The sequence below is a fragment of the Haliotis rufescens genome, unplaced genomic scaffold (genome assembly GCF_023055435.1).
Source record: "Haliotis rufescens isolate VD_foot unplaced genomic scaffold, xgHalRufe1.0.p SCAF_16, whole genome shotgun sequence".
NCBI lineage: Eukaryota > Metazoa > Mollusca > Gastropoda > Lepetellida > Haliotidae > Haliotis > Haliotis rufescens.
The window spans coordinates 7,659,823-7,684,016 of NW_025963846.1; the positions used below are offsets into that span (position 1 = coordinate 7,659,823).

Here is a 24,194-nt window from a genome sequence, read left to right on the forward strand (position 1 = left end):
ACATATAAGCCAAAGCCGTAACCGTACATCGATATTAGCCCATCTACTTTCGTTTTCCTTATAGTAGCTCAGTTCAAAGACTTATCATAACATTTCGATATTTTATTGCAGCAATAACTGAAAGGTTTTTTTCGGGTTCCAGGAGACTTTTAAACTTTCTACACAGGATGTACCTAGAACGAGCGTGGTCAGTACTATTCCATGTTTGATAGAACAATCATATTCATCAAAACATTGATAAAACTAAATAATGGTTTGCCGGAAGCTTGACTAAACCAAACTACTCCAAATCTGTGAGAAAATAATATGGAACAAATAGAGGAAGCATAGTTATGATGGCCACGCAAATTGCTATATACAAGTATATTGTAAGATTTTCTTGGTATCCCATTTTCACCTATTTCGGTCACTTTTAGCCCAAACTTTACAGAACGTCACATAGCATTTGCATAGAGTGCGTACCGACCGCTTTCACCATGCCCAATAGCACGTTGTGTGACCAAAACAACGTGAAGAAACACCTAACAAGTCATTATATGCAAATATTATGCAAACACACCAAATTATCTCTCCGTATAAAAGCATAGGTTGAATCTGTGAATCGAATACTTCAAAAACATCATGTGTTAATATGACCTTTTCAGCCAAAAACTATGTTCTACATATTCATATTTTTAAGAAAAAAAACAATCAATGAAATGTTATTTTGGAAGTGAAGCACGTGTCAAGTCGTCCAATGACTATTATCACTGCTGAAACACTCCGCTTCCGTAAGTAATTAGCATACTGCCGTTTTTCAACAAAGTTTTGTGCATTTGCGAAGGCATCAAAGTTAAAGCCTCTTTTAATTTCCGTGAATCTGCATTTATTCTACGAAACAAATGACCCTGATTCTAAACACACAGGCAACATTGCACCCCATGGGCAGGGGGCCACGATCCAGCGAAGCCTTTTCACCTGTATATTAATTTCGGCTTGGCGAAATCCCATAAATAAACCAGCTGGAATACGAAAGCGATTCACAAATACATATTTCGTGCCTAGACTGAAGAATGCATGATTTGCCTCGCGGTTAACTTGCATCGAGTGAGCAGGGAGCGCTGTCATAATTAGCGCGAGGTATTGACACGGCCGTCTCCGACCGACGCAGGCCCCATCTAACGGTAGATTCGTGCAACTAGCTACATCTGCACGGACGTCATGTCACATCGTTGTCACCGTGCAACAACTACGAGTTGAGGATATAACGGAGTCGGCGTCGCCTATCTCAGGAGGCAACCATTAATTGTTCAGGGAAGGGGGAAAGGGGAAGGGGGGTGGCGGGTGGTTTAAGTTGAGCCTTTTAGATGTTCAGGAGCTCAATTATTCTTTTTACACAAACAGATACTCAATAATCTAATTTTGAATTTTAAAAAAAACTATTCTTAGGACACTGTTTTATAGAAAGGACACATTTGTTTTCCTACAATGCCAGGCATATGTATTTTTCACCAACCGGTTTTCATTACATCTTTGGTAAATATCACACTCCCGAAAATCAAACGGTTGCTTCTCAACAGACAGGGTATCACTTGTACAAAGCAATCTTAGCGCTAAGACTATCGTTAAAGTATAAGCATAACATCGCACTTGCATTAACGCATTTGTTCTTGTCAAAAATGTTCAATGGTGTCAGCGTCTTGGAAAATACTACATTGACATCCTTTTGTACACGTTATAGAAAAGGAATAATTCACTTTATATTTCTAGGTTCACGGATCTGCAAACCATGCAACTCCATAAAACTGGGAAAAATATAATAAGTATTGCAAAGCTTTAATGCGGGTTGGGGTGGGGCTGGGGGTGGTGCTTTCAGCCTCAGCCTAATTGGGAGTCATCGTACCAGACGGCGAGGATCGTTGCTCAATTCCCATGTTATCAGTACCAGGTATGCTTGCTTAAGATTTACAGAACGCCGTGATATAATTGAAATATTACTGACTGCGGTATTAAACAACATTCAAGCAAACGTCAGCGTAAAATGTGTATGTATACTTACATTGTTAAACACCCCAAAGCCAAGTGTATATTGTATCATACTGATATAAGCATATCAACATCAAAACCTAAATGAAACACGCGATTCGCTGTGAAGAGTTGCGTCCCTTTGGCGCGACAGGAACCTATGCTCGGGGATACGAGTTCACAAATCGCCCTGATTAGTTTGTAATACCAACCCTGGTAGTTTGTGATACCAACCCCATCAAGTTGACACGCCGTGATATAACTGAAATACTCATTTACGAAACAACTAGACCTCACCCGCTCATGTTGGAACTTCCAACATGTGGTAACGGGATCTATACGTTGCCTCAGGACATCGTAACGGGAACCACTTAGTAGTAATATAACCTTAAAGCATTCTTTGAAGTGAATTACGTAGCAATTTCACATAACTCCATCATCATTTCCACTGTGCAATAATAGAAATATTGACATGCTCTGGATGTCTCAGATTCCGTAACCAATATCTGTCACCATACAATGCCTTAGTCTAACTTCACGAACATAACCGTCTCGCACCGAAATGAATCTGACAAAATGTGTCTACTATCACAGCTCTCCGTCAAAACATTGTTTAGCCCCTTCACTGACTTCAATACATTCCGTCGTACCCATCAACGCTGACAAACCCGGATGGGGAATGCCGGATAATTTGATGTCAGTAGTACAGCCCAATCAACCGATAGATGTGAAAGAAATATTAATTGAAAGATTGATTGACTGGTTTCCCGTCTGACTTGAATTGATTGACTGGTTTTCCGCCCTACATGGCCCCATGGCTGGCCTTCTACGCAGTGTCGGGGCAGTGGTCGGACAGGGAGTACCAATATTTCCTTCCGATGTCGCTGACCCCTTCACCAAGCATACGTCAGAGGCCTAGTGCATTTATAGTCATTCCAGCTTTGTTTTAAAATTATTTGAGTTTTGTTCCCCTATGGTAAGTATAAACTTGCTCTCTTATTGGGCAACGAAAATCAGTATGCGTTGATGTATGTTTTATATATGTTAGTATACTACTCAAAAGAAGTTAAGGATCACCTGATTCTTTCATATTGCAATAGTTAATCTCTCAAGCCATGACAGATTAACATTACCAATATAAAAGAATCGAGTGATCCTTAACTTCTTTTGAGTAGTATATAATATAATTCATGAATAGCATAATTTATCTGAAACGTACTTAGGGATGCAGGTTAGAGACAAAACCCAGAATGCCCATATCAAAGCCAAATTTCGGGCAGAATGCAAATGAATGATTTCCGAGCTGAACGCTCGCAATAAGTTGAGGCCACACATTCTTTATGCTGTTCCCGTCCTTTCGTATTCTTTGGTGTTGTTGATTGGACGAAATATGGAATTTATGGTAGTGACACGCTCACAAATAGAATCATGGCAGACAATAGAACCCACCACACTCGCTCTTCCCTCAATCGCTTTTATTTACCAATTATAATGGGAGGGCGTGGTTTGATTAACCTGGAGGCCCTTCATGATAGAATTGTATTGTGCACTTTTGCACACATTTATGTGGGGGCAAGGGCCCTGAGCTGATGATGAGCCTAACCACCCTGACCGTGCCAGGATCACCTAAACCCTCTTTGCTAAATTGTGTTAATCTGTAAATAATAATAATAATAATAATAATAATGATAATAATAATAATAATAATAATAATAATAACAACACACTCAGTTTTTCAAGGAGAGGCTTTCTGAACGACCACTCCATCGAGTTTATGTGCAGTGTGTTGAGAAGATCAGCAATCCTGCAGAGTCCTTCACTTGGATGAAGTCGTCTGGCCTGAAAAGTGAAACAGAAGGCTTTCTGTTTGCTGCTCAGAACCAGTCACTTCCAACTCGAAACCGTCAATGTGTGATTTGCATCAAAATGTGAATATGAAATGTAGATTATGTAATGAATTTAATGAGACTGTCCAACACATGGGAGTGGATGCCCAGCTTTGGCACAGACATAGTATCTTAAGCGACATGATGGGGTGGCTCGATCATTATATTACCGTCTTCGCCATGCTTGTGGTTTTGACACAGAGGTCCATCCATGGTACCACCCGGAATATGTAGGGGGCGTCATGGAAAATGATAAATACAAATCCTTTGGAATAGGCTCGTATACAGCCTCAAGACATATCCAGTCCAACAAACCCGATCTTGTCCTTTTTGATAAATCCAATGAAATCATTTATATCATGTAATTTTCTGTCACTTTTGACACTTATATGACAAGATTGAGGAAAGACATGGCAAATATGCGGACATCGCTTTTGAAATGTCACGCTTGCTTCCCAAGTACCAAGTTGTCCGACTCCCCATTGTTCTCGGTGCCTTAGGTTTGGTACCTCCCAATCTGTTGACTGACATTGGGAGAGTACCCGGTTTCTTTTCCAGGAATAAAGCCCTTCTGACAATCTGGGTAATGCAGAAGGCTGCAGTGTTGGGGAGTCTTCACATTCTCCGAAAAGTTCTGACTAGGCAGCGCTTCCTGGGAGAAGCCCCATTCGCTGTCTGGGCTGCGTGTAGAGGGGGCAAGGGCCCTGAGCTGACGATGAGCCTAACCAGCCTGACTGTGCCAGGATCACCCAAAACCTCTTTGCTGCATTTTTTATTTCAATCTGTAAATAATAATAATAATAAATCGTTATGTTACTAGGTCACGTCAACGAAGGAGGGAGACGGATAGTGGTTCATCCTTATCATCATCCATATAGTATGTGCCTTCGTCTCAAATCAATGATCAATGTGCAACATCATTATTACCCTGGTCAATGGATCGTTCTCAGCTCCCTGAGAATTATACAATCCATACTGCCTATGAGGCGCTAGAAGGTAAACAGTCACATTGCCATCTGAGGTAAACTCTATTCTCGGCCATCACGAAAGACAAACAATATCAATATTGATGAGTATTTGTATATGGTCCGCGTAAGCAAATCGTTTCAGTAGTTTATGTTAGTATACATTCATACGAGGGGCGATTGATAAGTTCTAAGCCTTACAAAGAAAACAAAGTCAGTTTGATACCAAAGCTTTATATTTTTCGACATAGTCCCCTTTAAGGTCAACACCGTTCTGCCAGCGATGTTGCAATGCCATTATGCCACTTTTGTAGAAGTCAACTTCTTGGTCACTCAAAAAGTTGTTGACAGCTGTAATGACGTCATCATCTGACTGGAAATGAGTTCCAGCTAAATGCCTTTTCAACTGTGGGAACAGATGAAAGTCCGACGGAGTCAAATCAGGTGAATAAGGTGGATGTTGGAGAAGTTCAAAGCCACACTCATGGATTTTGGCCATTGCTATCAGTGATGTGTGTGCTGGAGCATTGTCGTGATGATAAGCAGAACCTTTCGTCAACTTTCCACGTCGCGTAACTTTGATTTTCTCTCTTAACTGTACTGTAACAGTACGGCCTTTAGGAAGCCAGTCCACCATGATCACACCTTCAGACTTTCCCAGCTGAGGGCACAGACTTTGCTTTCTTTGGAGTAGGAAGGAGATGTGACATGTTTCCACTGTTTAGACTGTTGTTTTGATTCAGGTTCAAAGTTGTGGACCCATGTTTCGTCCATTGTAACAAATCGTTTGTGAAAGTTATCTGGATCACCTTCAAAAAGCTTGAGGTTCTCCCTTGAGAGATTCTCTCTTTGGCGTTTCTAATCAGCTGTCAACAGTTTGGGGACCCATCGAGCAGAAACCTTGTGCATTCCTAGAATATGTGTCAGAATGAAATGCACTCGCTCCTGAGAGATGTCCACTAAGTTGGCTATCTGTCGCTGTGTCTCTCGTTGGTCGTCCATGACTATGTCCAGCATTCGCTGTACCATTTCAGGTGTTGAAGACACAACAGGTGGACCAGGACGGGGTTCATCATCAGTGCTCGATCGCCCACGTTTAAACTCTGCCACCCATCTTTTCACTGTTGCATATGACGGGGCATCTTCCCCTAGTGTGGATAACATATCTTCATATATGGCATTGGGTGTAAAGGTATTTGATAACAGCTGGCTTTTCCTGTTTCTCCATTTTAAGTCATCTCATAACCCCCCTTGCAGTCAATAGCTTATACTAAACTAAATAATGTGTCCAATACAACAATCCTCCTGTGTATGTCACTGTACTTGATCAGTCTATCACCACCACAAAGGAATTCATCCGTACCACACTACTTCAGAGGTAGGCTCACAACTTATCAATCGCCCCTCGTATATTAGAAAACTCATCACATGGATTGATATTGGGAAAGTAAAACGAATTTGGGTGTGCATATTGATCCCATAAGAAGGGATGAAATTTGACCCTTCTGATGTCCACATTTTTGGAATCACCTATACCTGTGCCTACACAATGCTACTGATTGCTACCTTGACCTCACAAATACAAACTCTTCAGACAGTAGCCGGTCCAGTGGTTCGTGGTTAACGAAACGGTGCCTCACAAACCAGGTTTCCGAATTACAAATAAGATGAATGATGAACGTTATGAAACAGAGGAACATCAGAAGAGAATGTCCATACTTAAGCTTGTGTGGCGTGTGACATTTTCAAGTACCTTTGATACGATTTACAAGACCAACATCAAGCTGAAACTACACAATGCTTAAGCAGCAATGACGTTCAGCTGTTTTTTGTCTGTGACAAAGTGTTCTATGAGCACCAGGCCACCATATCTAAAGATAGCGGAGACCGGCTTGCACAACACCAGGTTCTAGAAATGTTGATATTTATAAGCAGTAACAATTGATGCGATGTTGATATTTCGTTGATGCCACAACCTGCAAATCATTCACATTAAATTACTATCATCATCATCATCATCATCATCATCATCATGACCCGTAAAGATCCGGGATAGAATAGGTCTTCAGCAACCCCCGCTTGCTGTAAAATGTGAATCTGCTTGCAGTGAGAAAGTGTAACAGTATTTCCATAGATTGAATTTGAAATGTGACGTAACAAACATCTCAGCTCTCTTTTACGAAGATTCTACCCAACCCAAAAACTAACCCCACTACCACCAAAATCCACTCGTGAAAATCCGGGGTAGAATAGGTCTTCAGCAACCCATGCTTGCCGTAAAAGGCGACTATGCTTGTCGTAAGAGGCGACTAAACGGGATCGGATGGTCAGGCTCGCTGACTTGGTTGATGCATGTCATCGTATCCCAATTGCGTGGATCGATGCTCATGATGTCAATCACTGGACTGACTGGTCCAGACTCGATTATTTACACACTGCCGTCATATACCTGGAATATTGCTGAGAGCGGCGTTAAATAACAAACAATCAAACAAATCTTGACAATGTCGGATTTACAGAACGGTTATTGTTTTATTGATATTCATCTACAATTGAAATTGCGGTTAGTCTGAAGTCTAAAGTAGATTAACACATTATACACGAACCCAACGTTTGAATAGTTTGTTGTCGGATTTTTTTGTTTTATATATAAATGTATATCCAACTCTGTGCCAGGGTCGTGATCCCGCGGAATGGAGCGGCACAATAGTTTAAAAACTGCGTTTCATATTGAAGTAACTGCGAGGACGGTCCTTATTCTGATTCCTTTACGAAAGGGGTTAATTGTGATTTAAACTCAGAAATCTTCAAAATCCACGTGCAGAAGGACCTCAGCAGCATGGCTACTGAAACTCGTATACATGTACCTTTATCGTAAATATCGAAACATCAACACCAGAGAATAGCCAGTCTTCATTACCCGACGAAACAGATTCCAGACGCTGAAGTCGTTACAGGAGGGCTCTAGATAATCACGACGCATGAATAATTATGTTTCTTGTTTGTTTAAAAAAAACATATCAACATAATATTCATAATATTGTTAATTTAATAACGGTTGACAGGCACCCTTCCCTTCATTTCACTTGTATTGGTTTAGCATCCTACTCACCACTTACAGGCGGGATGGTGCTGACATCCATCAAGGTTCTGATAACAGAGCGTTGATCTCCTGACTCATTACCTCGTTAAAGTGGCAGCCTCATATACCATCGGACTGCAACGGATGCAGATTACTTATCTCAGAAACAATACAATATAGTTAACTGCTGTAACCAAGAGCAAAAGGTATTTCAAACCAATACTTTTCCTTTATCGAAATCCCATGAAGCTCGCTCATAATGCTTGGCCCTGTGAACCGGGTTTTATGTAACGTGCATTCTCGTAAATTAATTCTCTGCGTGTGTTTTCATAAATAACACGACAAACCACTCCGGGGTTAAAAGTTCCTGGGATGTTTATTTTCATCCGGAAGAAAATTACAGTGTTTTAAGACAGAAATACTCAATGATTTCTTTTTTGCACACACTCTTTGAAACACGATTTTTAGCAACCCTTTATAAGCTGCCATCAAAAACAAAGTTTGTTAGCAAAACAAACCTCAAGATTTCACAATGTTTTTATTTCGTGAAATAATATTGAGAATAACATTTTCGTCGATGATGGCTTGCGTAATGTCTTGATATTACAATGCTGCGTATTCTTCATACTCTGTAATGGAACTGTTTAACATCCGAGGGTTCTCAAATTTGTCAGTGACACGCACTCTGTCAGAAGTGTTCTACATATCATACACGCGACGTTCGTGTTGTTGCGTGAAAGGGGGACCAGTGGATAAATAGCTGCCTTGTCTCACTGAAACACGGGTCAGGTTTTTGGAAAAAATATCAAGGCAGTTGTGGTTCCCATGTTTTAAAAACATGCTACAAAAGAAATGCTCATGATATAGTCGGAATCTTACCATCAACTCTGCTTTTGGCTGAGGTGTCTTATGAATATGCAAAGGGTTTTGTGGTTTTTTTCTTATTGATAATTTCGAAACTATCAGGATTAATATTTTAAAAAGGCGACTATGCTTGTCGCAAGTAGCAACTAACGGGATCGGGTGGTCAGGCTCGCTGATTTGGTTGATGCATGTCATCGATCCCAATTGCGTGGATCGATGCTCAGGATGTTAGTCACTAGAATGTCTGGTCCAGTCTCGATTATTTACAGATCGCCGTCATATAGCTGGAATATTCCTGAGTGTGGTGTCAAACAACAAACAAACAAAAATATTTAAATAATCAGCGAATGTTTCGTCTATCTTCACATTATTTAGATTAATGTGTCATTGATTCAATTTCAATGATTTGAAAGGACACGCATTACGTTAAACTTTCAGTTCCATCAGTGAATCAGATCAGTACATTTGGATGACAAAATTGCCTGATACATTCAACTCGTAGACGATGAAGTGTTGCAAGAGTAACCATGAGCGAAGTGTCACATTGGTGTACATGTATATGTAATTTGTATTCATCTTAGGGGCGGTCGGGTAGCCTTGTGGGTAAAGCGTTCGCTCGTCACGCCGAAGACCCATGTTCGATTCCCGACATGGGTACAATGTGTGAAGCCCATTTCTGGTGTCCCCTGCCGTCATATGGCTGGAATATTGCTAAAAGTGGCGTTAAACCATACTCACTCACTCACTCACTCACTGTGTTCGAAATCCGTCATTTTGAACTAATGTACCCCTAGGGTTGTCGAAAGAGGCGACTTCACTGATCGTGTGGTCAGACTCGGTATAGCTTGGTTTAAAGCGTGTCTGCGGATCCGGACAGCGTGGGCCGTTCATAATATTAATCACTGGATTGTCTGGTCCAAGTTCGATTATTTACAGGTCACCATCATATAGCTTCAATATTGTGTGTTGCATTAACCAACAAGCAAACAAGCTGAAGTGATGTCATACTGAAATGAGGGGCACGGGTGGCCCAGTCGTCGAAGGTGCCGCGATTCGCTGTGCAGAGTTGCGTCCCTTAGGCACGCCAGAGACCTGTGATTGTGGGTTCGAATCAAGGTTCGCCCCGATTATGTTTCTAGGTTTGTCAGCACCATACCCGTGCTCGTGGGTTTCATCGAAGTGGTAAACGTCTGAGACCTGCATCACTTCGGGCTTTCCTCCCTCATTAAGCTGACACGCCGCGATAACTGTAATACCATTAAAAGCGGCGTTAAACCCAACTCACTCACTCACTCATATTGAATTAAAGAATTGTAAAATAATTCAAAGAGTGTTTGGAGGTTTGGTGAAGACGATTGCTTTTGTTCAGAATGGTGACGTCAATTTGACGTTTGATTATGAATATTGGTAGACAGATTCAAATTATCTTGTTGACGCCAGGCACGAACGGTACTTGAAGTTGTATTTCCCTTGCTTTTGTTTCAGTGTCTTGTTAGTGCGTGAATGGTGTTTAACGGCGCAGTCAGGAATCACGACCTGTTTGTATTCGGGTATGGCCCAGGCGAACCAGTCATGTGAAGCAAAGCAAGCAGACACGGCTCAAGATGTTCTTGTCGTTACGAGGAAAGAGACTGATAGCTACCACAAGGAACCTGTCAATAAAAAAATGCTATCAGGCACCCCCTCCCCTCCCCTCCCCAGCCCCAACCCCCAACTTCAGCATACAGCATGACTCCCACCACCCAGAAGGGACGTCAAGACAATTTACATGGCGAAGATTAATACGGCAAATAAATTCCGTGTCTCTCGACAAATTACAAATCTACTCGAAGTGCAAATTACGAAATCTGTAAAATGTGTCCTCCAACGTGATACAAAGAACTGCATCAGTGTCACGCTAATAAATCCTCATCAGCCTCACATTATCAGATCTCAGAAACATTACTAGCCTGCTGTAGGCCCCTACACGGCTGTATGCATCACGCCCGCGACACGGTGACACCAGGGCTTACGAAACAGGTGGAGACCCTCAGCGGCAAGCTGTCTTAGATTGTGCAAAAAAGTCTCATTAGGTTAGGTTCCCATTGTGAATAATGTCCAATGGAAGGCAATTCTATATAATTATCTACATCATCAGTGGGACTTGTGACATCTACATCATTACTGACAGATGCTACACCTACATTATGATAGAGAGATTCGTTCATTTAACAGCCGTTTTCTGTGTTAACTACTATGTACAACGTAACATCAGGCATTCGGAAAATTTCTCTAAAAAATAGTGTCGAGCAACCGACCTATGCATCAACGATACCTAAGTCCTAGAATGTTCAAATGGAAATATATGGTTAAATAGAAAATGTCATGTATTCGAATTCCTTTAATTTAAATGTTGGAAAAGATTAAAGATAATTTCAACAACAAAAATAATGTTTACAGTAGCTTGGATGCAACATACAATTTCAAACCCGTCAATTCAAATAACGTACATGTACATCTCGGGAAAACAACAACATTGGGGCAATTTGTATCTATAGCAGAACATGGACAGACAGAAAGATGTGCTTGTTAACCCCGTACGACTATTACACTATGTAATACTCAAGGCCCCGTTCCACAAAGCGATCTCAGTACCTCAACATAGGTTAAAGACACTTGCAGCGCTAAGATTGCGTCGCGGCACGTCAACTTGGCGTTGATTATTATTGCATATTATTCAACCCCGCAGTCAGTAATATCTCAGCAATATCAGCTAAATACCCCATTTTCATTCACCGTGTTAATTAAGAAATGTTACCTCCTTTCCACCAGGTATTCGTAACAGGTAAACATGCATCTATGATCTGGATACACATATTCGTTACCTGTAAACATGTAGGCTATCGTTCATAACAGTCATAACCTAGCTTCATGTTCGCTAAACTCTTTACCTTAAAATATATCGTTTCTAAAACTCAATGTTTGTTTAATTTATTTAAGCGTAATGTTTCGATCATACAAGTGATAAACTTCAAAGCCCGTCTTGAAAAGAAAACCAACTAGACCCTTAAATAAAACACTTAGATTCCAGGAGAATTCCTCGTCTCGGAAGTATCTTAATTGCATTATCCTGTCGCGGCTGCCTTGTCCTAGCGCTTCAAATCGGTCTGTTATTGTAAAGGGTTTCAGCGGTAATGGCGATGTATAGTTTCATGCTTTTAGCAGTACATGACATTATTGTAGGAAGATGTGTCTGAGGCAGGGAGAGTTACGTAACATGCAAGTATTTCTTTATGCAGTGAAACTAAAAATGTTATTTTTGTAGATTTACGATAAGCTGTGACATGACGAAGACATATTTTATCTGGGGTTAACATAGAAACCTCTCATCCTTTAACTCGCCAGGTCCAGCAGACCGTGTTACGCGGAGGAAATAGTTCCACCGTTGTTCTCATTCAATTGACATGCACTTACAGCAGGTACATTGATCGGTGATAACTCAAACCCTCTTCTAGTCAGCACAAAGTTGCAAGATTGATTGTGTAACCAGGAGATAAAACATAATCTTCACTGCTTACAAAGCTCGGAGTACCAGCGCGTACAGCGTTCGCATTAAGTACTTTCTTCTCGCCTGTACCTCGGTCAATAGAACGCATGCGAATCGATGTAGGAATATAAACACTATTCACTGGTTGCCTTAGCGTTCTAGAGGTATCTCATTTATCTGAGTACTAGTCGTCAATTTGGTCACTGGATTACTAGCCGTGAACTCATTCACTGGTGTCGTCACCTTAGTTACTGGAGTAGTTACCGTTACATCAGCCAGTCGAGTACTTTATAGTTGTCACTCTAGAAACGAATGTACTAACCGCCACCTGAGTCACTGGAGTACTGTATAGTCGTCACCTTCGGCCTTAAAGTACTAACCGCCACCTGAGTCACTGGAGTACTGTATAGTCGCCACCTTCGGTCTTAAAGTACTAACCGCCACCTGAGTCACTGGAGTACTGTATAGTCGTCACCTTCGGTCTTAAAGTACTAACCGCCACCTGAGTCACTGGAGTACTGTATAGTCGTCACCTTCGGTCTTAAAGTACTAATCGCCACCTGAGTCACTGGAGTACTGTGTTGTCGTCACCTTCGGCCTTAAAGTACTAACCGCCACCTGAGTCACTGGAGTACTGTGTAGTCGTCACCTTCGGTCTTAAAGTACTAACCGCCACCTGAGTCACTGGAGTACTGTGTAGTCGTCACCTTCGGTCTTAAAGTACTAACCGCCACGCCAGTCACTGGAGTAGTGCATAGTCGTCACCTTCGGTCTGAAAGTACTTAAAGACTTAGTGGTATTGTTCCCACCGTCGCTCTCAGTGTCCTATACGGGTAAAATAAGGCAGTGTTCCAACTGTGGCTGTGAGTTCCGATAGGGGTTAATCAAGGAATTGTCCTAATTCGCTCTTAATGTCCAGTACGCGTAGAACAAGGTATTGTTTTATTTCGCATTGGCTGTCCAAAACGGGAAGAACAAAGAATTGTTCTATTTCGTTTTGGCTGTCCTATACGGCAGGAACATTCAAGGAATTGTTGTAATTCGCTCTGGCTATTACCACGTATTGGCATTTCGGTCGGATTTCAAAGACCAACAATGTTGACTCGAATTACAAGAAGAGGGAATACGATGCTATACTTATCTTCTGACAATAGAACATGAATAGATAGACATTTCTTTTCTCGGGTTGTTGTGTGATGTTGGCTGTGTAGTTTGCTCGAAAAAGAAGGAAGAAACAATGGGTCATCATCGATGATTCCTACTGTTCCTTCACATGTGTACACATCGCGTTGTTGTCCAAATCATAATCATCCCCCGTTCACCAGACATCATGCTCCAGGCGATGTCGGATCGATTGAAACCTTGCATCTGACGTCCAAACATGTACAACAGTGCAATTACACACATTTGAAACCTGAGAGATATTACACTGGGGCTCCCATGCTATCAATGCACAAGTACCCTCTTGTTCCTATAAGATCTAAAAGCAGTCTTCAATGACAATTTAAAAAAGGAATTCACAATAAAAATATAGCGATCACAATCGACAGCTTTTTTATTGTTCAATGTTAGTGACGTAAAAGAATTTCTATAACAATCATCTCCCGAATGGTAAGTCTCTGTATTGACATGGCGTTTCTATTTTCAAGCAGGAACAACTGACTGTACATTCTCTACTGTATATACCCTGCTACATGTTGGAATACATCAACGCGTGGCGCCGAGTTTACGTGGTACTAGTAATGGATAAACAATTATCTTTATTTGCTATGGCTTGGTGTCGGTAGGAGGTGAGGTGAGATGGGGTTTAACGTCGCGTCCAAGATTATTGCACTTATATAGCGACGTGCATGCACGTGTATGTGTGTGTGTGGCTTCTTGTCCTAGTCCTGACTAATGCCGATTTATAGTGCTAGCTCACTGAGATACCATGCCGCAGTTTAACATGAATACCCCACTCAGACACAGTATACTGACTCCGAGCCGACCAGTCCTTGTTTTATCCCCTTAATGCCGAGCGCCAGACAGGGTAACAACAAGTACCATCTTTTAACGTCTTTTGATATGACGCGGTCGAACCCCGGACCATCCGCTCTCCGGGCGGACGCTCTACCACTAGACCACGGAGGCGGTCAGGCCTCGGTAGGAAGTTAAAGATGACAATTCATGTAAAAGTGGAGCAAGTTTGATTCGAAGAACAATTTTCTCATCTGATCACTAAATCCTTATATTATGATCTTGTTCAGTCCCGGGATGGCTGGCGTCTCTAATTACACAGGGACAATGTCGGAATTTGACACAGGGTTCCAGATACGATGTCTAGACTTTGACAGGGAATGGACGCCAGAACGTGGAGCCGGGACCTTCTGTGACATGTTAGACAAAGTAATGAACAATGAGTTGATGAAATGCACTAGTATTTCATACATGACCAAATGAATACGATTCATGGTCGACGAGATCATTATGGTTGATATTCTGGGGTACTCGCAGGTCAGAACTGAACAATCAGTTTACATTCCAGTCACACATTCCAGTCACGATATTAATGTGTGGTTTGAAAACCATCCAAATTTATACTTCAAATAAGACAGAAAGCTTACTTTATAAGAAGATGTTGGTTTGAAATGATTAGATGGTGCACGTCTCGACGGAAATTGAAGTTTTGGTAAACATGTATTATATAATTATTTACTTCAGTAGCAAATACTCGATATCTCTTCTGCCACCAATCATAGCATGTGGCTATATACATGCTGATACCAAGCGATGTTTCAGAGATTTGTATTTAGTATTGCATGTGTGTACAAGCGATGTTTCAGAGATTTGTATTTAGTATTGCATGTGTGTACAAGCGATGTTTCAGAGATTTGTATTTAGTATTGCATGTGTGTACAAGCGATGTTTCAGAGATTTGTATTTAGTATTGCAGCTGTGTACAAGCGATGTTTCAGAGATTTGTATTTAGTATTGCATGTGTGTACAAGCGATGTTTCAGAGATTTGTATTTAGTATTGCATGTGTGTACAAGCGATGTTTCAGAGATTTGTATTTAGTATTGCATGTGTGTACAAGCGATGTTTCAGAGATTTGTATTTAGTATTGCAGTTGTGTACAAGCGATGTTTCAGAGATTTGCATTTAGTATTGCATGTGTGTACAAGCGATGTTTCAGTGATTTGTATTTAGTATTGCAGCTGTGTACAGGCGATGTTTCAGAGATTTGTATTTAGTATTGCATGTGTGTACAAGCGATGTTTCAGAGATTTGTATTTAGTATTGCAGCTGTGTACAACCGATGTTTCAGAGATTTGTATTTAGTATTGCATGTGTGTACAAGCGATGTTTCAGAGATTTGTATTTAGTATTGCATGTGTGTACAAGCGATGTTTCAGAGATCTGTATTTAGTATTGCATCTGTGTACAAGCGATGTTTCAGAGATCTGTATTTAGTATTGCATCTGTGTACAAGCGATGTTTCAGAGATTTGTATTTAGTATTGCAGCTGTGTACAAGCGATGTTTCAGAGATTTGTATTTAGTATTGCATGTGTGTACAAGCGATGTTTCAGAGATTTGTATTTAGTATTGCATGTGTGTACAAGCGATGTTTCAGAGATCTGTATTTAGTATTGCATCTGTGTACAAGCGATGTTTCAGAGATCTGTATTTAGTATTGCATCTGTGTACAAGCGATGTTTCAGAGATCTGTATTTAGTATTGCATCTGTGTACAAGCGATGTTTCAGAGATCTGTATTTAGTATTGCATCTGTGTACAAGCGATGTTTCAGAGATCTGTATTTAGTATTGCATCTGTGTACAACCGATGTCAGGATGACCGTGCATTTAGTAAATACTTCCCGATTATTGCTGACAATAACGTCAAATGATAGCATGCATGTGATCTACACCATGAGGGTTACGAAGCAAAATTAACGACCCGGATGGGGTTTGGAACGCGCAATATCCCGCGTTCATGACTGCACATCGCCGCTTCCTTTGTGTAAAGGGTGCAAACATGCTTGGAGGGGTATGTAGTGGAAAATAACGTTTGTCTTGATCAAGATTCGGTCATGCCCAAACGATTGGTCAAACATTCGTTTACACGATTTCACATTCCCAATTACAATTTATGGGAGTCTCGTCCAGTCCTCTTGTAGCGACTGGACCAGTTCTGCTGACGTAGCGGGTGGCCGTTGACGTCGGCGTACACGTCTCCTGATCATGTTCCAGACATGGCCCTTGAGGAAAAGGGACTTGGGGACTCATGTCTGTCCACTGCATTTGGGTGAAGCTCTTGAGGTTGTCTGTTACGATACGTGCATAGTTGGCACGAGCGTTATCGCATTGAAAGACAATACCTGTGCCGGCATGACACGCCTACGGCACAACTATAGGCCTGATTTCTGATTAATTTATTCTTGTTGTTAACCAAGGGCACTGACATTTTGTGCTGCAGAAATTTGTTCCAAAGTCCGCAAATCACAGACTGAAACACATTGAATATGCTGGCTACCTCTCGCTGAGGTCTTCAAGTTCGAAGCATGCCAATAGGCTTGTAGAACACGAATTCCCTATCTGATCACAAATACAGCATTAAATCAAAAGTAGATAGCTTACGTGTTACTGTGGATACTAAAAATCAATAACACAAAATATGATTTGACAATCTTTCACTAAAGTGTCAAAATCGAGAATGACCTTTGCTCACCTGTACTGATGAACGGAATGGTCAATTTTGTGCATTTTGTCGATTGAGTTGGGGTGTTATGTTTTGGTTCCGAAACAGTTCTCTGGCATCATTTATCAAAGCTGATCTTCTAACAGATTCCATATTACGTCATAAAAGGTTGCTATCAGCCACCCTCGCCTGCCTATCCACCAAACACTCGCCTCACATCACCATATTATCCCCAAGTTCGTGCAGACAAAGAAGATCGCTACATGTGTGTCTTGTTACGTAACTAATATTATGAAAATACAGTCAGGAGTGACAATAGTAAGCAATCAGCAGAATTCTGTTATAACAATCTCGCCCCAAATGACCAGTCTGCATCTGATCCTGGTTAGCGCTTGCTCTTCCAAAAGTGAGTGAGTGAGTATGGTTTTACGCCGCTTTTAAGCAATATTCCAGCAACGGGGGACACCAGAAATGGGCTTCACACATTGTACCCGTGTCGGGAATCGAACCCGGGTCTTCGGCAAGCGAGCGAACGCTTTAACCACAAGGCTACCCAACCACCCCCTCTTCCAAAAGAAACTATGTAAATTTGTTAACATTATGATGAAAATTGTAAAAACTCCCGGTTAACCCCTGTCCACCGCAATGTAAAATACTGGTTTTACCTCAAATGTCGATGCACTAGACCTGAGAGAAATAAAGTGCTGTTCTGACAACGTTATCAAGCTCGTTGTGTGAATAATCTTGTAATTCGCATCAATCGAACGTCCAGACATACATTGTACATTTCCTCGAACAATACTTCTTAAAAAAATAATATAAAACGTAATACATCTTCCGCCTCACAGTTTTGAAAATGAAAAGGATAAATTCCAATAAATAATTAAGTATGCCTTAGAAAAATATCTTATTTCTTTTTACAATACACTATTTCAAACTCATTTGAACTATATCTCACCATCAGCAGACACAATGTAAACCTGACGTTATACACATACATGTAAGTATGGTGTTGAAAGGAGCCCTGTAGATTGTGTGATCACCGTTTCATCCTGTTCGATACAGTACTGACAGCATTAGCACCTGTACCTGCCATGTGTGATATGAGAGACAATAAGTACTGTAACTCCGAACAATAGTCATGTAATACATACGACTGATTTGTGAGATAATTCAGTCAAACATGTTGTTCTCCCAGCTGGCTAATGTACCAGAACATAGAGCAGGAAGATCAGGTATTGTGTAACTAATGTACCACAGCATTTCACGGAAGATCTAGTATCATGTTGCTAATGTTCTGGTGTAACGGGCTTGAATCAAATAGATAAGCTGCTTGGATTGTGTGAGAGTTGTGTGTTCCTACTACTCAGGTGGATATTGTTAGTACTTTGTTTACATTATTGCACACGTACAAGGTGAATAGTGTTTTTTAATAAGTGGCTATGATGATATAGGTAAGTGCTATTATTGACTCTTTAGTCGATGCAAAGCTTTATTATTTTTTTTTGATGTGATCTTTGTATGCCGGTTGCTATGGATATATAGGAACCATTCAATTATTCAATTATGTTATGACGTCGGGTTTTACTGAATTTATGCTTTCCGGTTCATCAGATCGGTTCATTTCAACAGTAGTCACAGAAGACGAGGGTGCCGTTGTACAAAACAGCCTTAGCGCTGCGACTGTTATAAGTGTATGTTAAGGTATGGGAGTTACGATCACCTTACCGCTAAGATCGCTTTGTACAACGGCACCTGCAGATCTCACGCTACCCGTGAAGATCCGGGGTAGAAAAGGTCTTCAGCAACCAATGCTTGCTGTAAAAGGAGACTATGCTTGTCGTAAGAGGCAACAAGATATGCAACAAACAAACAAACAGAGGTCATGCATCTTGAAACATCATAAACACGCCAAGCTAATTTTGATCGATGGGGATGTGACGGGTCGATCCATGACTTCAACCAAAGCATCACATGATCATGAGTCTGTGAAATAACGATAAGCAGACATTTGAGTTGCGCGGTCGTTAAGACATTAAGTAACCTGTGAAAATGTGCTATTTTCTGGACAGCATGCTCAGCATCATCCTGTCGTTTGCGCATGTGTTGTAAAACAAGCTGTTGCATGGAGCATGCAGTTTTACACATAACACACATCATGCAGTATCATGCATACAATGCTGCACAGGTGACGCGGACCGCCTACTGCCCGGGGAGCTGATGATCGTGGGTTCGATCTGCCGCCGCCTCATGCCATAGACGTTAAAAGATGGTACTTGTTGTTACCCTGCATTAGGGGACTAAAACAAGGACTGGTCGGCTGGGAGTCAGTATACTGTGTCTGGGTGTGGTATTCGTGGTATCTCAGTGGGCTGGCACTATACAATTAGTCAGGACCAGTACAAACAGCCACACGTTGCTATATAAGTGCAATAATCTTGATAGCGACGTTAAACTCCACCCCCCTCATATCACCTCACAGATGAGGCAGTATCATATATAACACATTGTTATACAGATCATGGATGCAGCGTCACGTACAACATACTTAAACATATCATGCAGCGTCACCTACAAAATATTTACACAGATCATGCAGCGTCAAATACAACATACTTACACAGATCATGCAGCGTCAAATACAACATACTTACACAAATCATGCAGCGTCAAATACAAAATATTTACAAAGATCATGCAGCGTCAAATACAACATACTTACACATATCATGCAGCGTCACATACAACATACTTACACAGATCATGCAGCGTCACATACAACATACTTACACAGATCATGCAGCGTCACATACAACATACTTACACAGATCATGCAGCGTCACATACAAAATATTTACAAAGATCATGCAGCGTCAAATACAACATACTTACACATATCATGCAGCGTCACATACAACATACTTACACAGATCATGCAGCGTCACATACAACATACTTACACAGATCATGCAGCGTCACATACAACATACTTACACAGATCATGCAGCGTCACATACAAAATATTTACAAAGATCATGCAGCGTCAAATACAACATACTTACACAAATCATGCAGCGTCACATACAAAATATTTACACAGATCATGCAGCGTCCACATACAACATACTTACATAGATCATGAAGCGTCATGTATAACATACTTACACAGATCATGCAGTGTGACATACAAAATATTTACACATATCATGCAGCGTCCGCATAAAACATACTTACACAGATCATGCAGCGTCACCTATAACATACTTACACAGACCATGCAGCGTCCACATACAACATACTTTCACAGATCATGCAGTGTCAAATACAAAATACTTACACAGTTCATGCAGCGTCAAATACAACATACTTACACAGATAATGCAGCGTCACATATAACATACTTATACAGACCATGCAGCGTCACGTATAACATTCACAAATCCTGCAGCGTCAGATATAACATACTTACACATATCATGCAGCGTCACGTATAACATACACGGATAATGCAGCGTCACATACAAAATACTTACACAGATCATGCAGTTTCACATAATACGCGCGGATCAAACAGCGTCACATACAACATAACTGCACATATCATGCAGCGTCATGTATAACATCCTTACACAGATCATGCAGTGCGACATAACACGCAGGGATCATGCAGCGTCACATACAACATACTTACACAGATCATGCAGCGTCACATACAACATACTTACACAGATCATGCAGTGTGACATAACACGCACGGATCATGCAGCGTCACATATATCTCAGCACAATAAAGCGTCGTCAGAAACAGAATCGATAAAAAAAAGTGATGATATTTGTTTTGTATGATTAAGATGTGAAAATGTGTTGTCTGGAAATCGTTCACGAAAACACAATGTTACACAAAACATCACACATAATACAGTATCATGATAAGACAGGAAAATATCCTCCCTGCCTTTGCGTGTGTTTGTGACGGATGCCACAGGTGGGAGAATGCGTTCACCTTTTCGCGAACACCTGGTGTCATCTTTTAGCAAACATTTCCAGTCTTATGGAAATATTTCGTCGCTTTATTTATCTAGAGAACAAACACATCTATCAGGCCGACTTTATAGAAAATAAAACGCTTGCAAGAACTGGTTCCTGTTTTGGAAGCGATAGCAGATGGATGCGCACTTATATACGTCAAACACATCAGCAAGGATGCATTTGAGAGGCCCACTCTTAGTGCATATTTGTATACCGCATTGCCCTTCAGAAACAAAAGTTCATTAAAACATCCTTGTTACTTGAAAGTTATTTGCGTGTCATGTTGATATGATTTCCATTATAGAAAGTGACATTACATGACACAGCATGTCATGCTGTAACCCATTATCGTATAACCATACCCGTCGTAACTCATATTCAGCAAACTATGGCGGAACAACACCACATGTAATAATACAAGCCAGTAATAATACAGAAAGTTTGTATCAGTTTGCAGCTACGGATGCTGACTCGGGGTCGTGACGTTGCTTCTTCATTACGATGTTGATTGCTTGTAGTAATAAATATACACTGGCGAGTAATCAGCCCAAGTAAGTTACTATCAATAGTAATGATCTCAATTACAGAGGAGGACAGACAAGCAGTGATCATACATTGTGCAGCATTGCCTTTGATCAGGAGAAGCGTTTCGCAAATGACGACATGCAACCATTTGGGATGTTTATAACTTTCTCAAGACAAAGATAATGGGTTCCTGTTAATATGATTTAACAGATTCCATAAAACATGGAATCTCATAGCTTAGTGCTCTATGAGTGTCGGTTGACATACACTGATGAACGTTCGATGGTACGTGAATACTTGTTTATTACAAACGAATGAGTTCGTATATTTTAGGTACGGTAGTTCAGTTTCAAAACAGTGACTAATTTTGTTCTTCATTTTGTTTGGTTTAAAGCCGTCCCGTTTTAATTCTTTTTCGTTTCAGGATTAAGTAAGCAAAAGGGAAATCCTGTTTTAATAAAATAATAAAACAGGACATCACTGTAAAGCCAGCGATCAATCTTTAATTATTAATAAAACACACAGCTGAGAAAGAAAATGATATATATTTAATTCGATTTAATTTACATATCGATACATACCCATGCTCATTGTTATTGTCACTCCTATACTAAACGCATATATCTAGGGCGCAATAATTGTGAGAATAGGTATATATGAAAATATAAACATGTTTTCTCAAACACTCGTGTATAGTATGGGATCAATACAGGCTCCCAGGATAAGTAAATGTAATGTTGTATATCTTATAGATAAGGCGTGCATGCTACTTCGCATGAAGATTTGATATCGCCAGAATGAACAGTCTAGCAGTTAGGATCCAATTAAAATGCATAGTTAAAGGGATTTGTGACTTATACTACATAGGCTCCATACACCTTAAAATAATTAATGTAGCCTGCCCTTGGTTCCCCTAGATTTGTCCTGTAGACTTTCTCGTTACCGCGTTATATAGTCGATGAATATGGCAAACCCACGCTCCTCTCTACCTGTCTGGATAGATACTACAAGCTCTCACCTTAAAAAGTCGTAGTATATTTGCAACCATGATGGACACAGGACTCGAGGCGGCGCCGATTACACCTGCAACTGGATGCAAAGGGCGAATTTTGGGGGACCTTCCGTCGGCACACTTATAATCCTCCTGGTCTATTGTAGATAACTGCGCTTTTATAAAATCCATACACTGTTCCAAAGCATAGGTGTCAAAACTACACGTGTCGAGAATATGCAGACCAATATCTAAACCAGGTAGAAGTTCATCATCGTTATTTATTCTGTCTATAGCATACAGCATGGCTTCCAGCCTCTGGATTCCCTTCTCTTTCTTGAGACTACCACAACTCTGCCCTTGTTGCCCCTTCTCATGCATTGGGAACAACCCGCCAAAAATTACATCTCCTTCAGTTATTATTTTCCGTGTCTCTTCTTCAATAATGACTCCGGTGCCGTGAGACGGCCAGAACATTGTCAAACAAATGAGAAAAACACTTAGAAATCCCGAGTTCCACGGAGGACCAAGTAGTAACAGCTTCATGCCTTTTGTGTGAATGTCCTGCTTTCTGTCCCTAAAGCAGTGTCCCCTTTACGGTGCAGGTGTATAGGAAGGCAAGGTGCCCATGGTGGACTCAACGTGCGTGCTTGGAAGAGATGTGACTCCCTCCAGTATGAGAGTGTCGCGAGCTTCTCTGGCCTGCTCTCATAGATCAATACAACGCACGCCGTTAGGCGAGAAAAGTTTCGCCCGAGCTTGTCGTAGCAGATGCTTCATGCCTGGAAGCAGCCCACGTAGCGGTTCGTTGTGAATCTCTTGGGTGAAATACAACTTAACCATAATCCTAATTTGTTTAACAAAACAGCTGAGTGAATTACTGGCATGACAAACTAATAACCAACCATAACGTCTGCAGTGAGTTATGACATCAGCTGACGGGATGATAAATACGTGTATCAGCCAGTGGGAAACAGCTCTATTCAAGTCAGTATTTCAAAAGGATGTATTGCTATTTATGTGTTATCACAAAACTGGTGCATCCGTTCTATTCTTCAAGAAGAATTCATTTCCTTCATGTGCGTGGGTATGGTTTAAACATGTTACACTTATAAATATAAACAAAAAATATAATATAAATGTTGTACTATGTCCCTGTATTTAATTAGGCTAACGTAGTTTTACTTTATCGAGAACGTCATATGTTGTGGCAAGTTGTGAAGTCCACGGAACAGTTCACTGGATACAGTGAAACTCCATCAATCTGGAAACCCTGCCTTTCGCCATCCGTAGTATTGAATCGCTATTCCGTAAACTTGTTAATCCTTAAAAGTTCACCGTGGACAGTAGTGTCTGGATTAACAAGTTTTCACTTTACATATGTAGGACTGTAATATAATATGATCTGTTTTGTTAGCGTGGACATTTGTAAAGTTTATGCGTCAAACGCAAGAATGAAGATACCAATTCATTGGGAGTATTCCTGAAGAATTGTTCCTGTGACCCACATCACTTTGGGCTTTTCTCCCAATTACTTACTAATAGATAACCGAAATACCGTTCAAAGCGATGTTAAACTCACTCACACACTGAGCCAATGATAAGATAATAGCGTGAAATATATTAGATATAGTGTGACTGC

The 24,194-nt window shown here is 40.8% G+C and overlaps 1 protein-coding gene across 1 annotated transcript in view; it reads right to left on the reverse strand.

Moving 5' to 3' along the window:
- The window catches only part of LOC124134075 (metabotropic glutamate receptor 8-like), a 118,907-nt gene extending 95,504 nt beyond the window's left edge, over positions 1 to 23,403 (reverse strand). The window contains exon 1 of the mRNA XM_046498717.2: positions 22,580 to 23,403. Coding sequence (XP_046354673.2) covers positions 22,580 to 23,098 — 519 coding nt within the window. The 5' untranslated portion in view covers positions 23,099 to 23,403. The remainder of the gene's footprint in view (positions 1 to 22,579) is intronic.
- Positions 23,404 to 24,194: the final 791 nt, after the last annotated feature.